Source organism: Mobula birostris, chromosome 3 (genome assembly GCF_030028105.1).
Source record: "Mobula birostris isolate sMobBir1 chromosome 3, sMobBir1.hap1, whole genome shotgun sequence".
NCBI lineage: Eukaryota > Metazoa > Chordata > Chondrichthyes > Myliobatiformes > Myliobatidae > Mobula > Mobula birostris.
Genome location: NC_092372.1, coordinates 168,418,376 through 168,442,305, shown reverse-complemented (window position 1 = coordinate 168,442,305; position 23,930 = coordinate 168,418,376). Strand labels below are relative to the sequence as shown.

Below are 23,930 nucleotides of genomic sequence, written 5' to 3'. Positions count from 1 at the left end.
ACAACACTACATTGATTGGCCTAATCTCAAACAATAATGAGGTGGCCTACAGGGAAGAAGTCATCTCTCTAACACAGTGGTGTCAAGAAAACAACCTTTCCCTCAACGTTGCAAAAACAAAGGAGTTGGTTGTGGATTACAGAAGCAATGGAAACAGGCTAACCCCTATCGACATCAATGGATCTGGGGTTGAGATGGTAAACAGCTTTAAGTTCCTCAGCAAACAACAGGAATTCTGCAGACGCTGGAAATTCAAGCAACACACATCAAAGTTGCTGGTGAACGCAGCAGGTCAGGCAGCATCTGTAGGAAGAGGTGCAGTCGACGTTTCAGGCCGAGACCCTTCGTCAGGACTGTCCTGACGAAGGATCTCGGCCTGAAACGTCGACTGCACCTCTTCCTACAGATGCTGCCTGGCCTGCTGCGTTCACCAGCAACTTTGGTCTCGGCCTGAAACGTCGACTGCACCTCTTCCTAGAGATGCTGCCTGGCCTGCTGCATTCACCAACAACTTTGCTGTGTGTTGCTTTAAGTTCCTCAGCATCCACATCACCGAGGTCCTCATGTGGTCTGGGTGTGTGGTGAAAAAGGCAACTCAGATGGTTGAGGAAGTTTGGTATGGGCCCCCAAATCCTAAGAACTATCTACAGGGGCACAATTGAGAGCATCCTGATTGGCTGCATCACTGCCTGGTATGGGAACTGTTCTTCCCTCAATCGCAGGACTCTGCAGAGAGTAGTGCGGACAGCCCAGAGCATCTGTAGTTGTGAACTTCCCATGATTCAGGACATTTCCAAAGATAGCTGTGTAAAAAAGGCCCGAAGGATCATTGGGGACCCGAGTCACCCCAACCACAATCTATTCCAGCTGCTGCCATCTGGGAAACAGTACTGCAGCATAAAAGCCAGGACCAACAGGCTCCGGGACAGCTTCTTCCACCAGGCCATCAGACTGATTAACTCATGTTGATTCGTGTGTATTTCTATGTTACATTGACTGTTCTATTTATTATAAATTATTCCAAATTACTATGATTGCACATTTAGATGGAGACATAACTTAAAGACTTTTACTCCTCATGTATGTGAAGGATGTAAGAAACAAAGTCAATTTATTCATTCATTCTTTCCAGCCTTGTGCACCTTGGAGTGAATCATTTTACCTGGAGCATTCAGACTCCTCTTGCAAACCACTACACGTTAGGTCAGCTGATCATGGAACTAAACCAATATAACAGATGGTCTATAATGAAACCATGCTCTTAATATTAAGTATTTGGTCTATATTATTTAAGGTCAATAAATGACAACAGTACTGTTTTGGAAACAGCATTTTAATCTGACAATACCATCTTTTACCTTAAATATATAATATGAATGTAGTATTAAAGCAGAACAATTGAATTCAAATTAACTTTTCATAGAACGACATTTCTTCACAGTATTGTTGTATTTATAGGTAAACTAGTGGCATTTCTTCTCAATCTGGTAGGTCACATCATAGCAAAGAGCCAGTGAAATAAATTTTTGGCAAAAAATCAAAAACAATTATGCTAATTAAAAGTTCACTTTTACTGGCAGAGGTGAACAGACTGTGATTTTGTATCACAGAACCAATGTCAGGGAGCAAAGAACTGCATTCCCATCAACATGAATCTTTCCAATGACCTCCTGTGATCAGAGGTTATCAATCAGAAGCATCACTTGTGTATGTCTCCCTATTAATTATTTACAGTATTTTCTTATATATGAATCCTTTAGAAACTCCAGTAGTCTTTCTGTATGGTGGCAAAACACAACTAATTACAATGTCTCACTTTCTCAAGTTAAACTTATCATACGTAATATTAATCATAATGACCTAATATTTCTTATGCAATGTCCAGGACTATTGTTTTATATACCATATATAAATATACGATGAAAATATATATTAACTTTTTGCAACCTGCAAATTATATTCAGTCTTTAATAAATGCAATTCTTAAAATTAACTTTCAGGAATTTATCAACTCCAGACTTGATTGGATGCCTTACTTTATTTGTTTATTTTAAATTTGGAGGACACCATTTTCTTGTATTGTGAAATAATTACATAGCAGCTCCCTTCCTTAGTTTTCTCTCTGATGTCCAAAAATTAGGTAGGACTATGTACAAATTCTATGCACTGCATTCTAAAATTCACTGTTTTACAGTAAAATAGATCATTAATCAAAAATCATTAATTTAAAATTCCTTGACAAAGGTTGCATGTGTTTTAAAAATTGTGACATAAAATACTTTATTTTGTTGACTTGGACGATTCTAAAAATGTTTGGTTGAATTTCGGACAGTCATGTAACAAAGAAAAACCATCTGCATTAAGAACTTCGATTTTCTTTGTTTTGCGAAGTTAATAAAACTATCTTCCTGTGCAAGTTTTTGTACATCATGTCTCTAACTAAGTCATGGATCAATAAGCATGCAAAGCTTACAGTAAGTAGTTTAAACATTATCCTTCCTTTAGTGATACTGATCATTATCACATCTGAAAGGCTCAAATGTGAAGAGGCAAAATGTGGCCCAGTTCAAATGCGCAATACTGGTTAGGGTAATCTTTTTCTCCTTCATCAGACACGGTCTGGTTGACAAAATGTACCCAGCTAATGCAACTAAGTTTAACAGGCAGCCTAAAGGAATGAGTGCCAAACTCACAAAGTTAAATTGTTAATTAATTCATTGGAATGGGTCCTAATATTGATCTTCTGATTTGAGATTTGCAAATGATGTTTTAAGTGTTACTTACTAGTATCTGTCCTCCATAGAGATGGAGGATCAGCATGATAATCTACAGCGTTAAGACGTTGCCAAAATAAGACTTGATTTATTTAAAGTATCTTCCAATTGCAAGAAAATATACTGTAAATTATTATGGACCTCTTGTAAATTGCTCATACTTCTCTTAAGGTAATAATGTTTCAATTTAGTGGCAGCTGATTCCCTTCCTCAAGCCAGAAAATATAGTTTTGTTTGGAATATATTATTAATTAATGCAGACACTCGTAAAGAATATGCCGTACAGAAGTTTAAGGAATTAAAGATGGGAAACAGATTAAAGATATGCTGAAAATTGTACATTGAGACCCAATTTGCTGATCTCAGTTCCTAAATAAACTAAGCTTTACAAATTGAACTTTGAATATTTAGGACACCCAAAATAAATGAATACATGATAAAACTCTGTTAATGGTAAACAAACGGGTCATCTATCACATTTTCAGACATTACATTTTATCCTTTTATGTACTAAGCTAATCCAGGGGAAAATCAAGTGGCAGGTCTAATAGATGACGAATTTGCAATGGCAAGCTTACCGCTTTTGGATGTGACTGAAAAATAATTTGTTTATATAAACAGTAAGGAAAATGTAATAGTGAAGATTTTCCAGATTTTTAAAGCCATATAAACTCCACAAGCTAAGGACAAAGTACTAAATAGAGTATTTTTGGCAAATGGACCTCTTGCCTTCATTTCATGTGGGTCGGATAAGACTATGGAAGACTTCATGGATCTATGCAGCGTTTTGGTTAAATAACATCTGGAGAACTGTGTCCATTTGGATCTCCATAACTAAGGAAAGATTTCTTTGCCTAATTTCACTTGAGGACTCTCGGGGATGAGGAGTTGTACTGTGAGAGGAGATGAAGTACAATAGACCATCTCCTCCTCGTGTTGGGGGCGGGGGGTGGATCGGAAGTAATCTGATTGACGTAAGTAAGACTGAGACACATTTTCAAGGCAGGCATTCTGAGATAGTTTCCTTGAACTGAAGAGTTTAGAAACTGAAGGCCAAAGAACCCAAAAGGTGAGTGCACAGTCTTGGGAATGAGGCTAGAAGAAACCCTTCTACTCAGAGGGTTTTTGGTGTTAATTATTTTCTATCTGAGAGCTGTGGGTGTTCTGCTATTAATTATATACAGAAGTAAGATAGTTAGATTTTGAACAATAAGAGAATCAAAGAATGTAGCAGTCAGCAGGAAAGTGAACTTGGGGATAAGCCACGATTTTATTGAGTGACAGAACTGGTCCAGACAGCAGCTGTCTAGAGAATTTGTGCATTTGTTTTCAATGGAGGATTTTTGCATGGATCATTAACGTTGCTGCTCTTTAATTACATGAGAGAAGGCAAAAAAAACTTGGATTCTGTCCATGAAAATAAACCCAAATTCACAAAATAAACCTGTTTAAAATTATTTATCTTCTGCCCCAACTATATAAATATATAGCAGAGAAGCAAGTTAATACCTCAAAACAAATCTGGGTAAATAATAAGACAAATAAATATACAGTAGGTTCAGATAGGCTTCATGGTGTTAAGTTTTGCTTTCATTGAATGACAAAGGTTATCGCCTGCTCTCACAGAAACTATTCAAGTTTCAATTCCTAGAACTTCAATACCTGGGTTATTATGAATGAAAAATCTGCTATATCATGCTAGGGTCCAGCTAGTAATGACAAAACATCTATTTCCAGGGTTTTTTGAATACAAATAAAGTAGTTTGTGAAGCACAAACACTTAAGGGTAATAAGTCAAAATGTTAGGAGGGATGGAAACAAGTGGTGATGTTTTCCTCTCAAGGTAAAGTAATGAAGGATTCCAACAAAATTAGAAATTATAGCAAGTGAAGTGTGCACAAGGCACAGGAATGGCTGTGCCTGGAGTTCTATGCACAATTCAGACAGCTGTTCAAAAACATTGAAAGTAGTGAAAGAGAAGACAAGAAAGCTGATGACTGACAAGACTGTTCCTTTCACTGACTGTAGCCACAATGCGTAAATGACGTTTGGACAGAGGGATGTAAGCTGCAACGTGAGTCCACCTGGCCTCCTTGATGAACAGGACTGATGTAATCCTTTTTACCATGTGGTTGCGCAAGAAAGTCTGCTCTCTCACTGCAAATATAAATTTTAAGAACCTGTGAGAATAAAAAACTCACAGTGGTTACTAAATAATTACAGAGATTAGTTGAACCCTAATAATATTTCCCAATGATCATAAATATTAAGAGCAAAGAATACAGTTTAGGGAGAGGACAGATTACAATGGCGTATGCATTAGCCATTGCCTTATAATGCAGTGTCTTGTAAACTAGTAGAATCAAAGCGCAGAGAAGATTAAGAAAAAATTGGAATATTTGTTGGATTGGCAATTGAAAAATAATTATCTTCAGGGTTAGATAGAAAGATCGTACAGTGGTTGTTAGGCTTATACATCTTTCATGTACTCTGTTTCTTTTTGATCAAAAGGGGTGATGTTTAGTTAAAGTTTTCTTCGGTCTTTTATCACTTGTAATTGATAATATAACTTGTATGTAGCAGTGAATTTTTCCATATCACAACATACCTAAAAGCCCTGAACAAAGGTCTGCAAACAACAACTGAACTACTTTGCACACTAGACCACTAATTTAGGTGGATTTCACATGGATTTTATTTTTAAAAAATGCAAATGTTTGTTGCTGCTTTGCTCTAAACAAACCCAACAACTTTTGATTGATTCAAGACTGTCAACAATGATGATATTAACATTTTATTTTGTACGACCATTTTCAAGTAATTCACAGAGCTAGAAGAGGCTAATTCCTGGGAATGAGATGTTTGCCCTATCAACAGGAGCTGGAGAGCTGAGTCTGTATTCCTGGGAATTTAGAAGAATGCGGGTGACCTTACTCAAACACGTAAGGTCATGGTCTTGGCTTGACAGGGTAGATGTTGAGATGTTTCTGCTAATGGGAGAGTCATGACCAGGTGACACAACTACAGAAAGGGGGATGGTCATTTAAAACTGAGTTGTAGAAATTGCTACTCCTAGAAGGCAGTAGATTCTCTACCCCCATGATTGGTTGAGGCCAGATCATTACATAAAATTAAAGATGGTGATAGGAATTCTGGACTAAGAGGAACTAGATCAGCCATGATCCTAATGGGTTGGCTTGAGGGGTCTGAAAGCCTACTCCTGTTCTTGTGAAAGACAGGTCAAAGTACTTCCCTTCTTTCAAAGCAAACCACATACATTTAGCACAATGGAAGATCATGGCTACAGGCAATGCACTGAATGACTAACTGAGTCACTTGGAAATCATTTCTTGTTGAAATTAATTAGCCTAACCTTTCCATTTAATGAAATAATAGCTATACACATTACAACAACTTGCTAAAAGCTGCTGTCTATTTGGTCACCAGACGCTGGGTACAAGCACTTCAAATGTATTTTTAACATTAACAATCATCTCTAAAGAGCAGAATTTACAGTAACTTTTTCCAGTTTTTTTTTGATTAATGGTCATTGTAAAGTGCACTGAAACTCAGTGACCATAATCAACGATACAATGATTCCACTTATGGCTCAACAATCTTTGCAATCTTTCGGTGGCGTCACTACAGACACTTCATTGTATTTATATATACTTTACATATTCTTCTGTATAACAACCATTTTGCATTTAAATACAGATGTGTCATTTAGATATCTAGAGAAATGTTACATTTACAAAAAGAATGTAAAAAGGCAGCATAAGTTATTAGAAAAGAAGTTACACTTTAACTGATTTTTTGTGACATCATATATACACACAATAGTTTGGCAGATGAACATTCAGTGGCATGTCTACCACTTGTTTAAAGCAGTAGTAATTTTCCATCACTAGTGGCATATTTTCACTTGCAGAAGTGTTACATTCAATGCTCCATTTGTCACAATATACCAAGAATGAGAATTGTGCTTTAGAATTGCCAAAGTACGAAAACCAACCAACCCAAGCAGGCTTTCCAGTGCAAACAAAAGTTCCATGTGATTGTCTTCATTTGGCGGCTTTGACGGATTTTTCATTCGTATTCTGGCGAGATTCTGCAGCTCGATCCCCAGCTCCAACCTCCACACCCTCCTTCTCAGGTATGGCCTCTAGGCTTCTCCTTGGCTTGGATGATTCTGTATTCCCAGTGCCTGGCTTATTCAGACCACAAGACACTGCAGCGTAATGAATTTGCTTCAGGTTCTCCAATGCTTCAATTTTAGCATTTTTCAGCAAATCAGCTTGCCCCTGTAGATAGTAAATAGTTCACAAAGACTAAATTAGGCAAACAGATGATGCATGTACCGAGTATATAAAGATACAGCAGGGAAACTGAAATAGAGTGTTACTTTGTTTGCAGGTAGAAGGTCAATCTTACTGGTCCAGTGTATCATGAAATCAAGAGCATTGCCTTAATGGCAACAGAACATCATGTGGCAGTGAAGAGCCCTTCCATTTTCTGACAGCTAGCAGCAGAATTCTACCAACTGTAAAAACTAAATTTGATTTGTAGTGGATTTTAAATATCTCCAGTCTTCAGAAACAACTAGAAGTGTTATAATTGGTATAACTAAGAAATTTTAAAAAATAAGAAGTTAACTAAAATGCTAAAAATAAACAAATAATTAATAATATGAAATTAAAACAAAATAATTTTCATACAGTAATTTTGCCTTTCTGTTTTCTGCCCTAGAATTCTCACTGAATGAATGAGGGTGTCAGATCTCTTGCCAGGTCCAACTGGCAAAGATCCAAGTGATTACTCCAAGATGTAATGCTGGGGAATCCTAAGAAGATTCCATTGATCAGCTTCTTGGCAAATCCCTGGAATCAATGAAGAAAGCAATCAGATACTGTAAATGAGGTGAGAGGGTTGGCCTTGTAACGTTTGCTTGAATGAAATGAAGTAAGTTTGTCCTCATTTAAAATTAGCTTGTAATTAGCATTACAAGTTACCTAAAATTAATCATAGTTAAGCTATTACAAGGGCATGCTTTGTTTCCACTTTAAATTTATTGTACAATATATTTGAAATAAGTATTTATGCAAGCTAGGTTTGAGTTGGGTATTTTACTTTATAATCTGACAATACCTTGTAACTCCTTAAAGTTTATTCTTCAAAAGTTGATATGATTTTTGTAGGAAGGTCAGATAAAAGACTGCATCCAATTTCTACATCCCCAAATGGTATACATTCTACTGGAAGTCACAGGTACATGGATTACTACTGTAGACAGAGGGAAGGTGTGGAATGGAAGGAGAAGTTTCCAGGCTTGGCTTTTAACTCTAGTGGGTCTGCTAAGCGACTACATAACTGAATCACTGTATTCAGCAACGTTCTTTCGCCTGCTCTGAAACAGAAGCACCAATAAATTCCAGACATGATGTCCACAAACAAATCATGGGTCACTGTGCCAAAAAGGGGGGAAATTGCCTGCCAAGTCACAGGAAAAAGCAAACTGTTGGGGGAACAGCAAGGTGGGTAGCATCTGTGTGGAGGAAAATGACTTGTCGATGTTTCAGGTCAAGGTTGTGCACGACAGTGGAGAAGGAAGATAACTAGTAAACAGAAGAGAGAGACAGTAAACAGAGGAGGAAGAGGCAGGGGCCAGAAGGTAGTAAGTGGGGGAAGAGAGGTAGTTAGGTTGCAGCAGACAAAGTAAAAAAAAGGCAGGTGGGAGAAGTGGGGTGGTGGAGAGAAGCTGGAAGGTGATTAGTGGGGACCCAATGGCTACAAATACTGGAATTTAATAAGTAAGGAAGGATGGAATCAAATGGGAGAGGGGATCCTTTGTGTGAAAAGTGTGGGTAGTAGGTGGATGGGGGAGGGGGACAAAATGAGTGATGGGGGGCTGGGGGTTGTGTGGCAAAGGGAACAAAAAACTCTAAGGAGGGAGGGGAGAGGCAGAGGGGGGTAGAGGGTGAGCAGTGAGGGGGAGAGGAGAAAGGGAGAGGGAGAGGTAGGGAGGATGGAGAGAGTTTGGGAAGAGGGGGAGAGCAGGGAAGAGAGGAAGAAGGGGGAGGGGGGAGAGGGGGAGACAGGGGAGAGAGAGCGGGAGAGAGGGGGGAGAGTGATAGAGGGAGGGAGAGTAGAGGGGGAGATGGTGAATTGGGGGAGAGAGGGAGAAGGTGGAAGAAAGAGGGGGAAGGGGAGAGGGGAGAGGAGAAGTGGGGAGAGGGGAAGGAGGAAAGGGGAAGGAGGAAAGGGGAAGGAGGAAAGGGGAAGGGGGGAAAGAGGAGAGGGGGAAACTTCCCTGAAAATAGTAAACACAATGTTTATACTATTGGGCTGTAGTCTATTCAGATTTGATATGAAGTATTGTTGTCCTAGTTTTCACTGGACTTCACCCTGGCAGTGGAGAAGGTGAAGGACAAACAGGTTGGTGTGGGAATAGCAAGGGGAGCTGAAATGGCATGCAACTGGGAGCTTGGAGATGCCATTGCAGACAGAACACAGGTGATCTGCAAACCAGTGGTCTACTCTTATACCTGGTTCAGCTGACTTAGACAAGGCCATACCAGAAGCATCAATTGCAGCAGGAGGGAAACTTGAATCTTGGAAGGTCTGGTTATGTCCCTGGGATGTTGGTGAGGGAAGTGGTGTAGTAACAAGTGTTGCACCTTCTGCCACTGCAGGAATAAGTACCAAGGGGTCAGGGAGGTTTGAGCAGACCAGGGAGTCTAGAGGGAATGGTTCCAGCAGAAGGCAGAAAGAAGTGAGGAGGGTAAGTTAATCCTAGTGGTGGGACCCTATTGCAATTGGCAGAAGTGATGAAGTTTGATGTGCCAGATATGGAAGGGAACTCTATTTCCGTCCTGCCTGGAGGAAGGGCGGTGAGAGGACAAGTCTGAGAAGTTGCTGAAATAGGCTCCAAGAAACCACAGTAGAGGGGAAACTGATGTTTCCTGAAAGAAATGTATTTTAAGTTTTTAAATAATTTAAACATTTTAATGGTATTGCTATTTAAAATTGAGTTGTTGCCAATGTCAATAACAGCTCATTTGACTGGACTGGAGCCTCACTGGCCGTCAGGGCAACTCTGGGGAGGCAGTCACCCAAATCTGTTGGGTGAGGTCTTCACATCAGAGCAGGTTTTCAGAACTAGTAATACAAGCACAAGATCCATCCCATTATTTTATAGAACATGTCAACTATTTGAAGAAAAAGATATTTTTAGCTTAATGTCTGCTTTAGACTTTAAAGTTGTAACATACTATAACACATAGGAGCAGAATTAGGCTCCTGACGAAGGGTTCTGGCCCGAAACGTCAACTCATCATTTCTGACTGATGCTGCCCGACCTGCTGAGTTCATCCAGCGCACTGAAAGCAGAATTAGGCTACTTGGCCCAGAGAATCTGCCCACCTTTTGTTCACAACTGATTTATTTTCCCTCTCAACCACAGAACTTTCTTCTGCCTTTTTCTCATAACCATTAATGCCCCTACTAATCAAGAATCTATCAATCACCACTATAAATACACTCAATGATTTTGCCTCCATAGTCATTTGTGGCAATGAATTCCACATATTCACCAGCCTGGGGCTAAAGAAATTCTTCTTCATCTCTGTCCTTGTATTCTGAGGCTGTGCCCTCTGGTCCTAGACTCTCAAACTATTGGAAACATCCTCTCCTTGTCCACTCTATGTAGGTCTTTCAATATTTGGTATGTTTAAATGAGATTCCCCTTCATTCTTCCAAACTCTAATGAGTCCAGGCCCAGAGCAAGCAAACACGCCTCATATATTAACCCTTTCATTTCCAGGATCTTTCTTGTAAACATCCCCTGGACCCTTTCCAATGCCAACACACATTTTCTTAAATATGGAACCAAAGCTGTTCTCAATAGTCTTAATGTGGCCTGCCCAATGCTTTATAAATACTCAGAATTATATTGTTGTTTTTATATTCTAGTCCTCAAGAAATGAATGCTAACATTGAATTTGCCTTCCTTACTACCAACAGAACCTGTAAGTTAACATTTAGGGAACCCTACATCAGGAGTCCAAAGACTTTTGGCATCTAGATTTCTAAATTTAATCTCCATTTCAAAAATAGTCTGTGCCTTTATTACTTCTATCAAAGTGAATGACCAAACTACACTGTATTCACTAGTTACCAGAAATTACCCAGAAAAGACCCCCTTTATTCCCACTCTTTGCCTTCTGCCAATCAGCTAATATTATGTCCATACTAGTTAGTACCTTTCTAGTAATGGCCCTACTGAAGTGCAATACCTCACACTTGTCTGTATTAAATTCCATCTGCCATTTGTCAGCCCATTTCTCCAGCTTGTCCAGATCTTGTTGCAAGCTCTGATAGCATTCCTCGCTGTCCACTACACCCCTCATCTTGGTGTCATCTGTAAATCTGCTGATCCAGTTAACCATATTAATATCCAGATCATTGGTATAGATGACAAATAACAATGACGCAGCACCGATCTTGCGGCACTCTACTAGTCACAGATTTCCAGTGAGACAGACAACCCTCTACTACCACTCTCTGGCTTCTCCCACAAAATCAATGTCTAATCCAATTTACTATTTCATCTTGAATGCTGTGCTGAACCTTCTTAACCAACTTCTCATGCATGACCTTGTCAAATGCCTTGCCAAAGTCCATGTAGACAACATCCACTGCATTGCCTTCATCAACTTTCCTGGTAACTTCCCCAAAAAACGCTGTAACACTGGTCAAACATGACCTACATGCACAAAGCCATGCTGACTATCTTTAACCAGTCGATGTCTAGCCAAATAGCCATATATCCAGTTCCTCAGAATACCTTCCAATAACTTTCCCACCACTGACGTCAGGCTCACCGGCCTGTAATATTCTGGTTTATTTTTATAGCCTTTCCTAAACAATGGATCAAAATGAGCTATCCTCCAATCCTCTGATACACCACCTGTCACTAAGGATGATTTAAATATCTCTGCTAGTGCCCCAGCAATTTTTGCAATTGCCTCCCAAAGGGTCCAAGGGAACACTTTGTCAGGCCCTGGAGATTTATCCACTCTAACTTGCCTCAAGACAGCAAACACCACCTCCTCTATAATCTGTATAAGGTTCATGACCTTGCTTGTGCTTTGCCTCACATCTATAGGCTCTGTGTCTGTCTCCTGACTAAATACGGATGCAAAAAATCCATTTAAGATCTCCCTCATTTCTTTTGGCTCCACACATGGATTACCATTCTGATTTTCCAGAGGACCAATTTTGTCCCTTGAAATCCTTTTGCTCTTGACATATCTGTAGAAGCTTTTAGGATTCTCCTTCACCTTGTCTGCTAGGGCAACCTCATGCCTTCTTTTAGCTCTCCTGATTTCTTTCTTAAGTATTATCTTATATTTCTTATTCTCCATAAGACCCTTATTTGTTCCTACCTGCCTATACCTGCTATGTACCTCCTTTTTTCAAGGTTCAAGGTTCCTTTCTTAGAACCCTGGGATGTAGCCCATCTCGTCAAATGACTTATCTAACCTTCAGACCTTTCAGCTTCCCAATCATCTTCTCCTTAGTAATAGCAACTACACTCACTTCTGCCCACTGATGCTCTCAAATTTCTAGCTTGCTGCTGGTGTCTTCCATAGTGAAGACTGACACAAAATACTTGTTCAGTTCATATGCTATTTCTTTGTTCCCCATTACTACCTCTCCAGTGTCATTTTCAGCAGTCCAATGTCCACTTTTGCCTCCCTTTAACTCCTTATATATTTGACAAAGCTTTTGGTATCCACTTTTATATTATTGGCTAGCTTACCTCATATTTCAGCTTTTCTCTCCTTAAATCTGCCTTCTGTTGCTTTTTAAAAGCTTCCCAGTTCTTTAACTTCCCACTAATTTGTGCTATATTGTATACTCTCTCCTTTTCTTTTTTGCTGTCTTTGACTTCTGCTGGTTGCCTTATCCTCAATTTAGAAGGCTTCTTCTTTGGGATGAACTTATCCTGCATCTTTCAAATTAAATCCCAGAATCTCCAGCCATTGTTAGTTGCTCTTCCAATTAACTTTGACCAGCTCCTCTCTCATGCCTCAGTAGTTACCTTTACTCAACTGTAATATCAATACATCCATATTAACTTCTCCCTCTCAAACGCTCAAATTCCTCCCTCTCAAACTGCAGGGTGAGTTCCATCATATGATGATTACTGTCTCCTAAGGATTCCTCTACCTTAAGCTCGCTAATTAAATAACCATCCGTGGTTTTTTATAAAGTGATTTCTACCAGGCATTCAGAAGTAGAATTACATCCTTATTACTTGGGGATGTCCTTTCTTATTTGAAAAGTAACTAAATTGTTTTGAATTTTAGAAGATATTCAGCTGGAAACAGGACTTGCTTGTGCCCATTTTATGTAGGTAAACCACACACTTTTTGGCACAGATCTTGCTAATTCCAGCGGTATATTGTTCCCAGGTGATACCATGAGCATAATTCATTGAAGTTTTTAATGACATACATTGAGTCAAGAAGTCATGAACTGCAACCTTTATAATTAATGTAACTCAAAAAAAGTGAGGAGTACTTTATGCTGAACTGAGTGAAATATATATGTTTTAAAGTGCCCCCACTGAAACATTATTACTATCACCAAACAATCCTCCCCATGGAACTTTCCTCAGTAAATAGATCAGTCTCACCAAGCTGCTGTAAAAATGGAGGCCCATGAATGAGTAAACATGATTTGCCAAGTCCTCAACTTGTGGACTCACTGGGTTCCGCTGACCATGGGTGCATGGGTCACCCCGGTTGCAGGCTTTGAGTGCTCTCCCACCCCTTATCACTGTCTCTTGCACTTTCTGGGGAATCAGCGGATGTCTCACAAGCAGATGCCACCACGAAGAGTGCAGGCTGGAAGTTAACATGAAGCAATACACAATGGTAACTTCATAAAGAAGCATATCCCCATTCTGTGATTTTTCTTTGTGTTTTGGCACTAGTGCATCAAAAATTTCTAAGCCATTGTCTTTAATTGTGACAGGTTTATTACCGCAAGGCAAAAGTGTAATGGATTTGTCTCGAAATTTTAAGAAAATGAGTTGTAATAATTAAAGGCAGGTGAATAGCTTCTAACTCTCTGCATGAAAAGAACTGGGGGAAACACAATAAATAGAAAACGTAAAAGTCTTGTAGTACAATAACCACAGTCTCTGATCCTTCTGCATGAAAAGAACTGGGGAAACACAATAAGTAGAAAGTGTAAAAGTCTTGTAGCACAATAACCACAGTGATATCAAAATATTCTTTGGTCTGGGAACGAGTGCTGTTTTCACATATTAAGATGAGTTGATCACTTACTCACATGATGCATAATGCAGCTTGTTTGACAATATGTGGAAATCAGTGAAGAAAGATCATGGTAAATTAATTCAGAGGATTTGAGACAAGACCTTAGGAATGGGAGGTCAAGGGAGTACCATAACTATGGGAAAGGAATGAGGGCGAGGGGGGAGAGGGGATAGGAGAGAGGCTGTTTGAGAAGGTTGTGGGGGTCCAGTGAGAAGTACAGGGGAAGGGAGGAGACCACTGGGAATATGAAGTGAACCATGTGAACCAGGAAGAGGTTCGGGTGAGTGATGGAGGATGATGATGAAGACATCAGAGGGATTGAGAAGATCACAGAATAAGAGCAGATTGGAATAGGGTGGGGAAAACTGGGAAGGAGGCTGGGTTGCTGGAATTATCAAGGATACTGGAGAAAATAAGAGTGGAGAAGGAATGGGATCAGGATGATCAGTGGGAATGAACCAATGAAAGTTTGTTGGAATGAGGGATGGAGAGAGTGTTATGAGGAGCTATAGTGTAATCTGAAGAGAGATCAAACCTATCTCAGGGTATGGGTGTGAATGCATGGGTGATGGGTGTTGGGGATACAAAAATCACTGAGAGCCATTATAGAGAATGGTAACATATTTTAGCAAAGATCAACTCATGTTCAAAGATTCTTCACTCCTGAATATCCCAACAGTAAAGTAGAAGCAGGCTGCAACTCTCTGGATCAGACCTGCTTCTGCTGCATGTGCCATTTGAAAATCGGGTACATACTGTAAAGGAAAAGGTCGTCAGTGAATGGTTGGGGCACCAGAGGAGATCAATCGCTTCATGTCCATGCTGGCTGGCTAGTTTCATAAATCGACCATCTCTCTGTGGCCTTACAAATATTTCTTTACTGTCTATTCCCTCTTGAAGACCATAGCATAACCTGCATTCCAAATTCTAAAGGCATGCTGCAAAACTGTTCTTCCTCATGTCTCTGTCAATTCCTTTGCTCTGTACTTTGTTCCTATCCGTCTATACTCTAGTCCCCAATCCCTTCACAAACACAGTCAGTTTCCCACTATCCACTCTATACAAAACCCTCATCATTTTATACACTTATATCAAATTTCTCCTCAGCATTCTCCAAAATTACAGTTCCAGATCTTTGATCCATCTTTGTAACTATGGTCCCTCATCCCCAAAACCATTCTTGTAAAATTTTTCTGAATCCTTCACATCCTCTCTACAATATAGCAGCTAGAATTGCACACAACATTCCAGTTGAGACTACACCAGTGTTTTACTCAGATTCAGCATTACACATCTACGTTTGTACTCTATGATTAGGCTCATAATATTTAACAGCTTTCTCAACTAGCCCTGCCATTTTCAATTACTTGTGCACACATACCCTCAGGTCTATTTGCTTCTGTATCCTTAATTCTATTTGGCATCAATCATGCATTAAATACCAATTGATGGCACAACAAATCCCAACTGACCTCAGTGCAAATACATGTCATATGTACAGTGGGCTATGATTGTACATTGCATCTGGTCACATTTGGAGGTCATTTAAACATTACACCATGCAGCAAAATTTCTTGGCCTTTACACTTTAGAATATGCTAAGGCATAGCACTATATCTCTACCCTAGCACTATCATAATATGTACTCTTTGTAAGGAGCTGATAGAGCCAAACCAAAAGGAGACTTAATTTCAGCGTACTTGAGAGTCATAGGTAAAGGAACGAAACAGGCTATTCAGTGCACCAAGTCTATGCCAGGCACCAAGCACTTATTTTTACACTTATTCTATTCTAATCTATTTTATCTTCCCCATCTTCTACTAACTCTACCACTCCTTTACACACTCAGAACAACATATAGTGTCCCATTAACCTACTAACTTGCACATCTTTTAAATTTGGTAGAAAACCAAAGCACCAGAGGCAATGGGGACGACACGCTACTGTCAGAAGGCTGGGGGATAAATCTCACTCCAGGGACTTAAACCCAAAAGCCTATGCTGTCAGGCAGGTGCAGTAGGCAGAGAATGCTGCAAAGCTGGAAGTTTTCTCTTTGGAATGAGATGTTAAAGTCTATCCTTTCAGGTGTAAGATATCTCAAATTATTTCAAAGAACAGGTGGAAGGATATCCTTGGCATCTTGTCTGCATCTTATCCAACAGGGCTAAAGAGCACATTTGATCATTTTCATATCTGATCTGACTGGATTTGAAATGGATGATCAGCCTGGAAATATATTGCAGAGTGCAACATTTATGTGTGTCAAGAAAAGATGTTTCTCAGGATCTTTTCCTTCCAGACTATCAGATGAACAGAGGCACCTAAACAGGCCATTATTAAGAGGAGAACCGTCAGAGTATATGTGGGGCTTTCTTCTGTTCCCAGGAAACTGATTTTGGGTAGGTCTACTTTGACTTAAAAATACAACTCTAGATCTCCAACATGCAGTTGACTGATGCTCTAACTTCCATTCCAAGCTTTTCTCCACTCAAATGATTTCCCCAAATCTACATCTGTGACCCTTCTGTACCCTTCCTCTGACTCCACTGCAATAGAGAGCCACTGAAGAAATTATTTATTGACTCAACACTATTTCACCTGTCTCTTTTATATGCCAAAGGATCTTTAGGCTGTAGTACTGTATTAAGCTCTTTCAATTATGAAGATTGGCACTGCAATTACTTCACAATTTCCCACACATCAAAAATCTATCAGATGGAGTAAAACTGTACTATCACATAACTACTGTGCAATGAAATGAACCAGTACAGTGCAATTTATCAGCAACATCAAATCATTTAAAAGAAACTGTATTTTAAATGGTTTTCACTTGCTGATATTTCAATTCATCAATCTTAAAATAAATCGACTTGCCTGAACATCAGTGGCAGTTTTATCAATAATACATTAAAAGACAGAGAGATAAAAGAAAGGATAGTTAGCTGTCAATCAGAATACCAGTTGACTTCCTTCCTCTCATCTTCCCCTCCACTTAAGAAACATCAATCTTACTTTTCAAACTTGTCTAGATATTATTATTGCAGATCACTGTTAATTTATATACACTCTTTTTTTAAACATGAAGCCTTGTCAGAATAGAGGAGAGTAATTGTCAGATTGACTCAGGGATCAATTCCAGGGTTCATCCACTGTCTTGGGAAACATCTATCACTTAGCCAGCCTGTAAGACAAGAGTAGCTGATCAATTACTTCATTGCTGTGTTCCCAAAGGTCAATAATTATCAAGCTTCATTCATTACAGAAGTAACTACACTTGATGAAGAATTTTGTTGCCTATAAAGTGTTTGGAATGCTCTGAGATCATGTTAGTTGTTCCATAAATACTTATTTTTCCATTTACTTTAGATAAGGAGGGTTAAATGAATTCAGATTACAAGTGGTAAATGTTAATATAGACAAATAAAGTGTGACGTGACTGATGAAGGGAACTGTCAATAAGTAACAGTAGGCTATATGATCCACAAAAGGAGTGTGAGAATATTGAGCTCATGAACAATATCTGCGGTATTGAGTGTGCAGAGAGAAAATGGACGTTAGAGTATAAGTGAATCCTATACTATCCAGTCAGCCAAGCATCACTGCTGCAAGTAGCAAGATTTTGCAAAATTATCTCCTAGCTAGAGTGGGAGGAATGCAGGTTTGACTCCTGAACACATCTGGCAATGAGCTGCATGCTCATAGCTTCTCCACAGCAGTCAAGGAAAGGTTGATGAATACTACAAGATTTAATGTTATACCTACTTATAATATTGAACTTTCTATAACCATTCACATTCTTACATCAGTGCATTCCTTGTAAAAGGGAGTGAGGGCTGCTGCTGAGTTAGAGATAGTGCACAGATGTTAAAATAACCTAGGCCTTACAGAAACTGCTCAAGAAATTAAGATGGAATGAAATGTAATAAAAGTATAACAACTGATAATAGTACAGGTAGTAAAGAAAGTAAAGATTGGTTTTGAAGAATGTTATATTCTATGAATGATACTGATACAACACAAATAAAAATCTTTTGCCTCATATGAGCATTTATTTTTAACTCTGTATTTGTTCTTCACAACAGACAAAGGGCATAATTCAAAGATGTAGGTAAGAAACTGAACACATATTCATTAGGGTGACTGCTGATTAGCTGGGGAAAAAACACATTTCCAAGATCACAAATGGCATTCATTCTGCTGTTATGAAGTTCCAATGCAGTTCATGAATCCTTACTACATCAAACTTGTTTTTAATTACTAGATGCTTTCTTAGTAACAAATGTTTGCATGTGCATTGCCAATTTTTTCCCTTACAGATTACAGTTCAAATCAAGAGATAATCAGTAATATTAAATTAAATGTAATTGCTAAATTAAGTAATAAGTTGTATTCAACCTTTTCTAAACTGGAGACTACTTTCATATAATTGGTTTCAGGCATATCAACAGATAAATGGTTATCACATTCACTTTCATGACCATATTTTCAAATTTGAATCCAAAGTCAAACATTTCACTGACATTTATGATTTACTCAAATTGCTAATTGTAAAATTAACTTTTTATTGATTACCAAACATCTGCAAATTTTAACTTGTAAAAAAAAAACAACTTTCTGTTATCACATTTTCAATTATCTGCATCTCTGTCTAGTATTTCAATCATCTAGTCTCTTGCCTTCAATTACCTGCAGTCTGGACTACAAAACTACAATTTTTTCAATGTAGGAGGCCATTGGCCTATTGTATTTGCATTGCTTCTTATAAAGAACAATTCAAAACCTATCTCACTACATCTTCAAGTATGCTTTTACATATATCCTTTTGATTATTTTTAAAAGATGTTCCATAATTCAAGGATAGAAACCATCCTTATTCAATCTATCAAGTCCTTCATTATTCTGAAAACTCCCATTAAATCAACTCTACACTTCATCCACTGGAAAGAGTCCCAGTATTTAATATCTCAGGTTGTAGCTACAATTTTTCATTTCTGGCATTATCTTAATGAATTTGTCCTGAATATTCTTAATGGCTTCAAAACATGTTTATATTAAAATAACACCTTAAATACTATAAGCAATATCAAAATGTATTCTAAATAATCTTATCAAATTTGTATTTTGTCACTTTATTTATAAAACTAAAAATTCCTTTAATTTTTTAATGATTTAATTTGCCTGCTTAGAGAAAATGTATTATTTATCAGGCAATGCCTATAACGTCAATCAGCATCTTTTATAATAAAATAATGATAATGGTGATAATACCTTAAGAATTGTGATGTTCCATGTAAAACTCTCGACAGCTTTCTGAAGTTTTCTTCCTTTAAGGCCTTCTTTAACCCCAATATTGTTCAGATTTTCATGGAATTCCATGGCTGAAAGTAATATACATTTGTTATTCCCAAGCACAGTACATGAGCATACCTCACTGAATGATACAAGAAATTAATTTGAGCCATTCAGCAGTACTGAATGGCCAGATTTGAGAGAAAACTGTGAAACAATATTTTGCCTTTAAAGCTTATCTTTACAAAAACGATGGACAATTCCATCCTAGATGGTACTTCATCCATGTGATCCTCTGTTCAAAACACTCTCAAAGATAAATGATTAAGATACTAATTATCTACAAATCCTGGGCTCACTTCTCCTTCACAGCTCCCTAGTACAGCCTTCCCACTCAGTTCAAGTCTATTCCCAAACCTTATTAATTAAGCCCTAGCTTGACTCAGTGATAGAACTTTCAACTCTCAGTCATAAGGTTACAGGTACGTGCCCAATCAAACAATCAATCTAGTCTGATTGTTCAGTGCTATACTGAGGTAACATTATGTAAATGGAGCTGCTACAGTTCCGCTGAGATACAGAATTATAAAAGGTATGAATACTTAAGATAGCTTTACTTCACCTCGGGAATACTTACTGTCTTTATATCAATGTAGAAGTCATTACTAAATGTTGACTAAAGCATTTAGGATTATTTTACGTAAAGTCTGCAAAATGAGCCTTAAGAAGTTTAAAGTTTCTAGCAGAAATAATACATTGAACATAAATGGTGCAGGAAACAGGTCGAATACAATTCCACGAAAAACTTACAAGGACTATTGGACCACTTCAAGATGCCTAAATTGAAGAATTAAGGATGAGATCCTTAAAAGATTACCTAAACTTGAAAAATTCATCAAAAGGCTAGCACAGAAGTGGTGGGTTAAACAGCTGCCTTATGGTTTTATGCAGGCGATAAAGCTTGAGAAATGAATGAATTATAGAGTTACATTAAAAATCAAATAACAAGGTATTTACTTAAATCACAGTGTCACAGGTGCAGAGTTTACAGTGATGCAAATCTGACACTGCTGAACTATCTGCCCAACTGAACTGTTACACATCTGCAATAGAAAGCAAGAATTTCAATCCACTGAAAAATACTTTTGAAACGAGAAAGGTTTAGAGTTAGCAAAATTGAAATGAAGGCAAAATTGACCAGAATTCTCCCTTAACTGTAAAATGGGTACGATGTACAACTAAACTCTTTTTAATTAAATTTTTTATAAATTTCTACAATGCAACAAAAAAAAGTAAAAAAAAAGGTTTATTCAGTGCAAAACAAACATAACAAATTCATAACGGTTAAGGAAAAGCACCCATAGTAGAATCGTATAAAGTTAGTTACCACCCCACCCTCCCACTACCCAACTCCAAGCCAACCTTACGATATATAGAAAAGTTAATCAGAACTTTTATCATCACAAACATGAGGAAATCTGCAGATGCTGGAATTTCAAGCAACACACATAAAAGTTGCTGGTGAACGCAGCAGGCCAGGCAGCATCTCTAGGAAGAGGTACAGTCGACATTTTGGACCAAGACCCTTCATCAGGACTAACTGAAAGAAGAACTAGTAAGAGATTTGGAAGTGGGAGGAGGAGGGGGAGATCCAAAATGATAGGAGAAGACAGGAGGGGAAGGGATGGAGCCAAGAGCTGGACAGTTGATTGGCAAAAGGCATATGAGAGGATCATAGGACAGGAGGCCTAGGGAGAAAGAAAAGGGGGAGGGGGGAAAAACCCAGAGGATAGGCAAGGGGTATAGTGAGGGGGACAGACCGACCTCCCTCCTGGCACTTATCCTTGTAAGCGGAACAAGTGCTACACATGCCCTTACACTTCCTCCCTCACCACCATTCAGGGCCCCAGACAGTTCTTCCAGGTGAGGCGACACTTCACCTGTGAGTCAGCTGGGGTGATATACTGCATCCGGTGCTCCCGATGTGGCCTTCTATATATTGGCAAGACCCGACGCAGACTGGGAGATCGTTTTGCTGAACACCTACGCTCTGTCCACCAGAGAAAGCAGGATCTCCCAGTGGCCACACATCTTAATTCCACGTTCCATTCCCATTCTGATATGTCTATCCATGGCATCCTCTACTGTAAAGATGAAGCCACACATAGGTTGGAGGAACAACACCTTATACTCTATCTGGGTAGTCTCCAAACTGATGGCATGAACATTGACTTCTCAAACTTCCGCTAATGCCCTATCTCCCCCTCGTACCCCATCCGTTATTTATTTATATACACACATTCCTTTTCTCTCTCTCTCCTGTTTCTCCCTCTGTCCCTCTCACTATACCCCTTGCCCATCCTCTGGGTTCCCCGCCCCCTGCTTTTCTTTCTCCCTGGGCCTCCTGTCCCATGATCCTCTCATATCCCTTTTGCCAATCAACTGTCCAGCTCTTGGCTCCATCCCTCCCCCTCCTGTCTTCTCCTATCATTTCGGATCTCCCCCTCCCCCTCCCACTTTCAAATCTCTTACTAGCTCTTCTTTCAGTTAGTCCTGACGAAGGGTCTCGGCCCGAAACGTCGACTGTACCTCTTCCTAGAGATGCTGCCTGGCCTGCTGCGTTCACCAGCAACTTTTATGTGTGTTGCTTTTATCACCACAGAGCTGTATTTATAAAAAGTTATATTGCCTACTAGTACAACTAATTTTTACAGTACCTTTGACTATAGATCTGATGATGGTGCAGACTGAGTTCCAAGGGAAATATCAGCCATATTTTTGATATGACAGCCTGGCTTGCAGGCTGTCTTGCAGAAAGGCAGCTGAGATAATAATTACAGCATTTCTGACCTCAGGGGCACTGTGATCTGTGACGTATAACTTCTGTGTCAGGCCCCTATCCAAATGTTCCATATTGAGAGGTCTCACCACATACCGCTTGATTATTTTCAATCTGTCGGACTTCAGATCAGCTTCAAATCACATGGGGCAATGGAGTTATAGACAGTGGAAACTGACACTTTGATCTTGACTATCACCCACAGACACCAATCCAACACTCAGCTCAATGTATTCTCCCCATGTCCCCAAAAATTTCCCACAGATACTTATATTAGAGGTACCTTACAGTAGCCAATTAACCCACCAACCTGCACGTCTTTCTGTCGATTCCAAGTAAATGGCACTGTGAGGCCATGGCTCTACAAACTGTGCGACGGGGTTCCCATGCTTTGGAACAACTTGAGTGAGCTCTAAGCTACAAATGGGCCACTGCTAGAGATATGATCAGGGCTAAAGATCACAGAAACACCTGGACTTGCTGAGTATTTGCTGTTTTTTAAAAAAAATTAATGCCTGCTTTTCAAATCCACTACATAATCACAAAACTGCTGTTCCTTATGATATATGTATTTTCCCTCTTGCTCATATTGTACAGGGGCCGGTTAATTTCTGGGCTAGACATCCTGCTCACTAAAGGAAGATGAAGCGTCTCCCATAGCCTCTCCTTTCCAGGTGTAGAGGTCGCTGCAGACTCCCATAGCCTCTCCTACACTCTGTGCCCATAGCAACGCCTTCACATGGCATCCCTGTTATTATTGAGTTTGCTATGTCATGGCACAAATGAGTGTCTAGCAGTATAACTGGGCAGGCAGGTTGAGCTCAGCAGCCTTGGTTGGCAGTCAGCCAAGGAAAAAGGACACTCTGATTGCAAACCCAGGAAGATGGGACTCATTAGCCTTGCCAGTCGGTCTGCCTAGGCGATGGAAAACTCCGCTACTCAACCTACAGCCCTGTGGTCACCGCAGACGTGGCAGCTCACTGTGCCATTGTGGAATGTCCCTGGCCTAAAGAGTGGAATTGGTCTACGTGCACCAATCCTCACTAAAAACCTACACAGCGCAGGTGGGAGGAAAAATCCTACAGTGATGATCTGATCTTCGCAAGCAAAGAACCAGCCATCCATCCATATCGTATAGGGCTCTCAGACCCTCATTTTGGGTTGAACCCTATTTAATACAATGCTTTCTCAAGAATCAAAGTTCTGATATTAAGGATCAGACTTATGCATGTTCAGCATTCCTTTCCATATCAGAAATGGACATAGTTTTCAAGGGTACTGCAGTTAGGTCATGGTTTTCTGTCCTTGTTTTCCCACTGTTCTAGCTGCCGGATCCTACCTGCCTGTGACATGAAGGGACTGTATTGCAGAGTGGGTTCCACAACTTATTATTTCCTATCAACAAGGCTAAATTGGGCAATTCATGGGATTTTAAATATTTTAGGGAGGCATCTGGATAAACTAATGCATTTGAAAACAGGAGAAGGAAGTAAAGGTGGAAATAAAAAGGGTAAGGTAAACAGTCAGAAAGCAAGGAGCAGGAGCAAGTCATCTCTCAAGCTGCCTCACCAGACAACGGGATCATGACTGATTTGTCTCAGACCTCAATTTTTCTTCTGTGCCAGTCTAACGGGCCCTCAATTTCCCAACCTTTCAAAAAACCCTTCTTCTCTTAAA

At 39.3% G+C, this 23,930-nt stretch overlaps 1 protein-coding gene across 2 annotated transcripts in view; it reads right to left on the bottom strand.

Annotated features, from left to right (window-relative positions):
• Positions 1–5,555: 5,555 nt before the first annotated feature.
• The window catches only part of LOC140195408 (inactive phospholipase C-like protein 2), a 230,596-nt gene continuing 212,221 nt past the window's right edge, over positions 5,556–23,930 (bottom strand). The window contains exons 5-6 of one of the 2 annotated variants that reach the window (XM_072253649.1): positions 19,394–19,503; positions 5,556–7,078 (exon numbers count right to left, since the gene is read on the bottom strand). In XM_072253649.1, the coding sequence (XP_072109750.1) occupies positions 6,839–7,078; positions 19,394–19,503 (350 nt within the window). In that variant the 3' untranslated portion in view covers positions 5,556–6,838. Of the gene's footprint in view, positions 7,079–16,987; positions 17,307–19,393; positions 19,504–23,930 lie in introns of those variants that run through there. The other variant, XM_072253650.1, reaches the window with a different exon arrangement.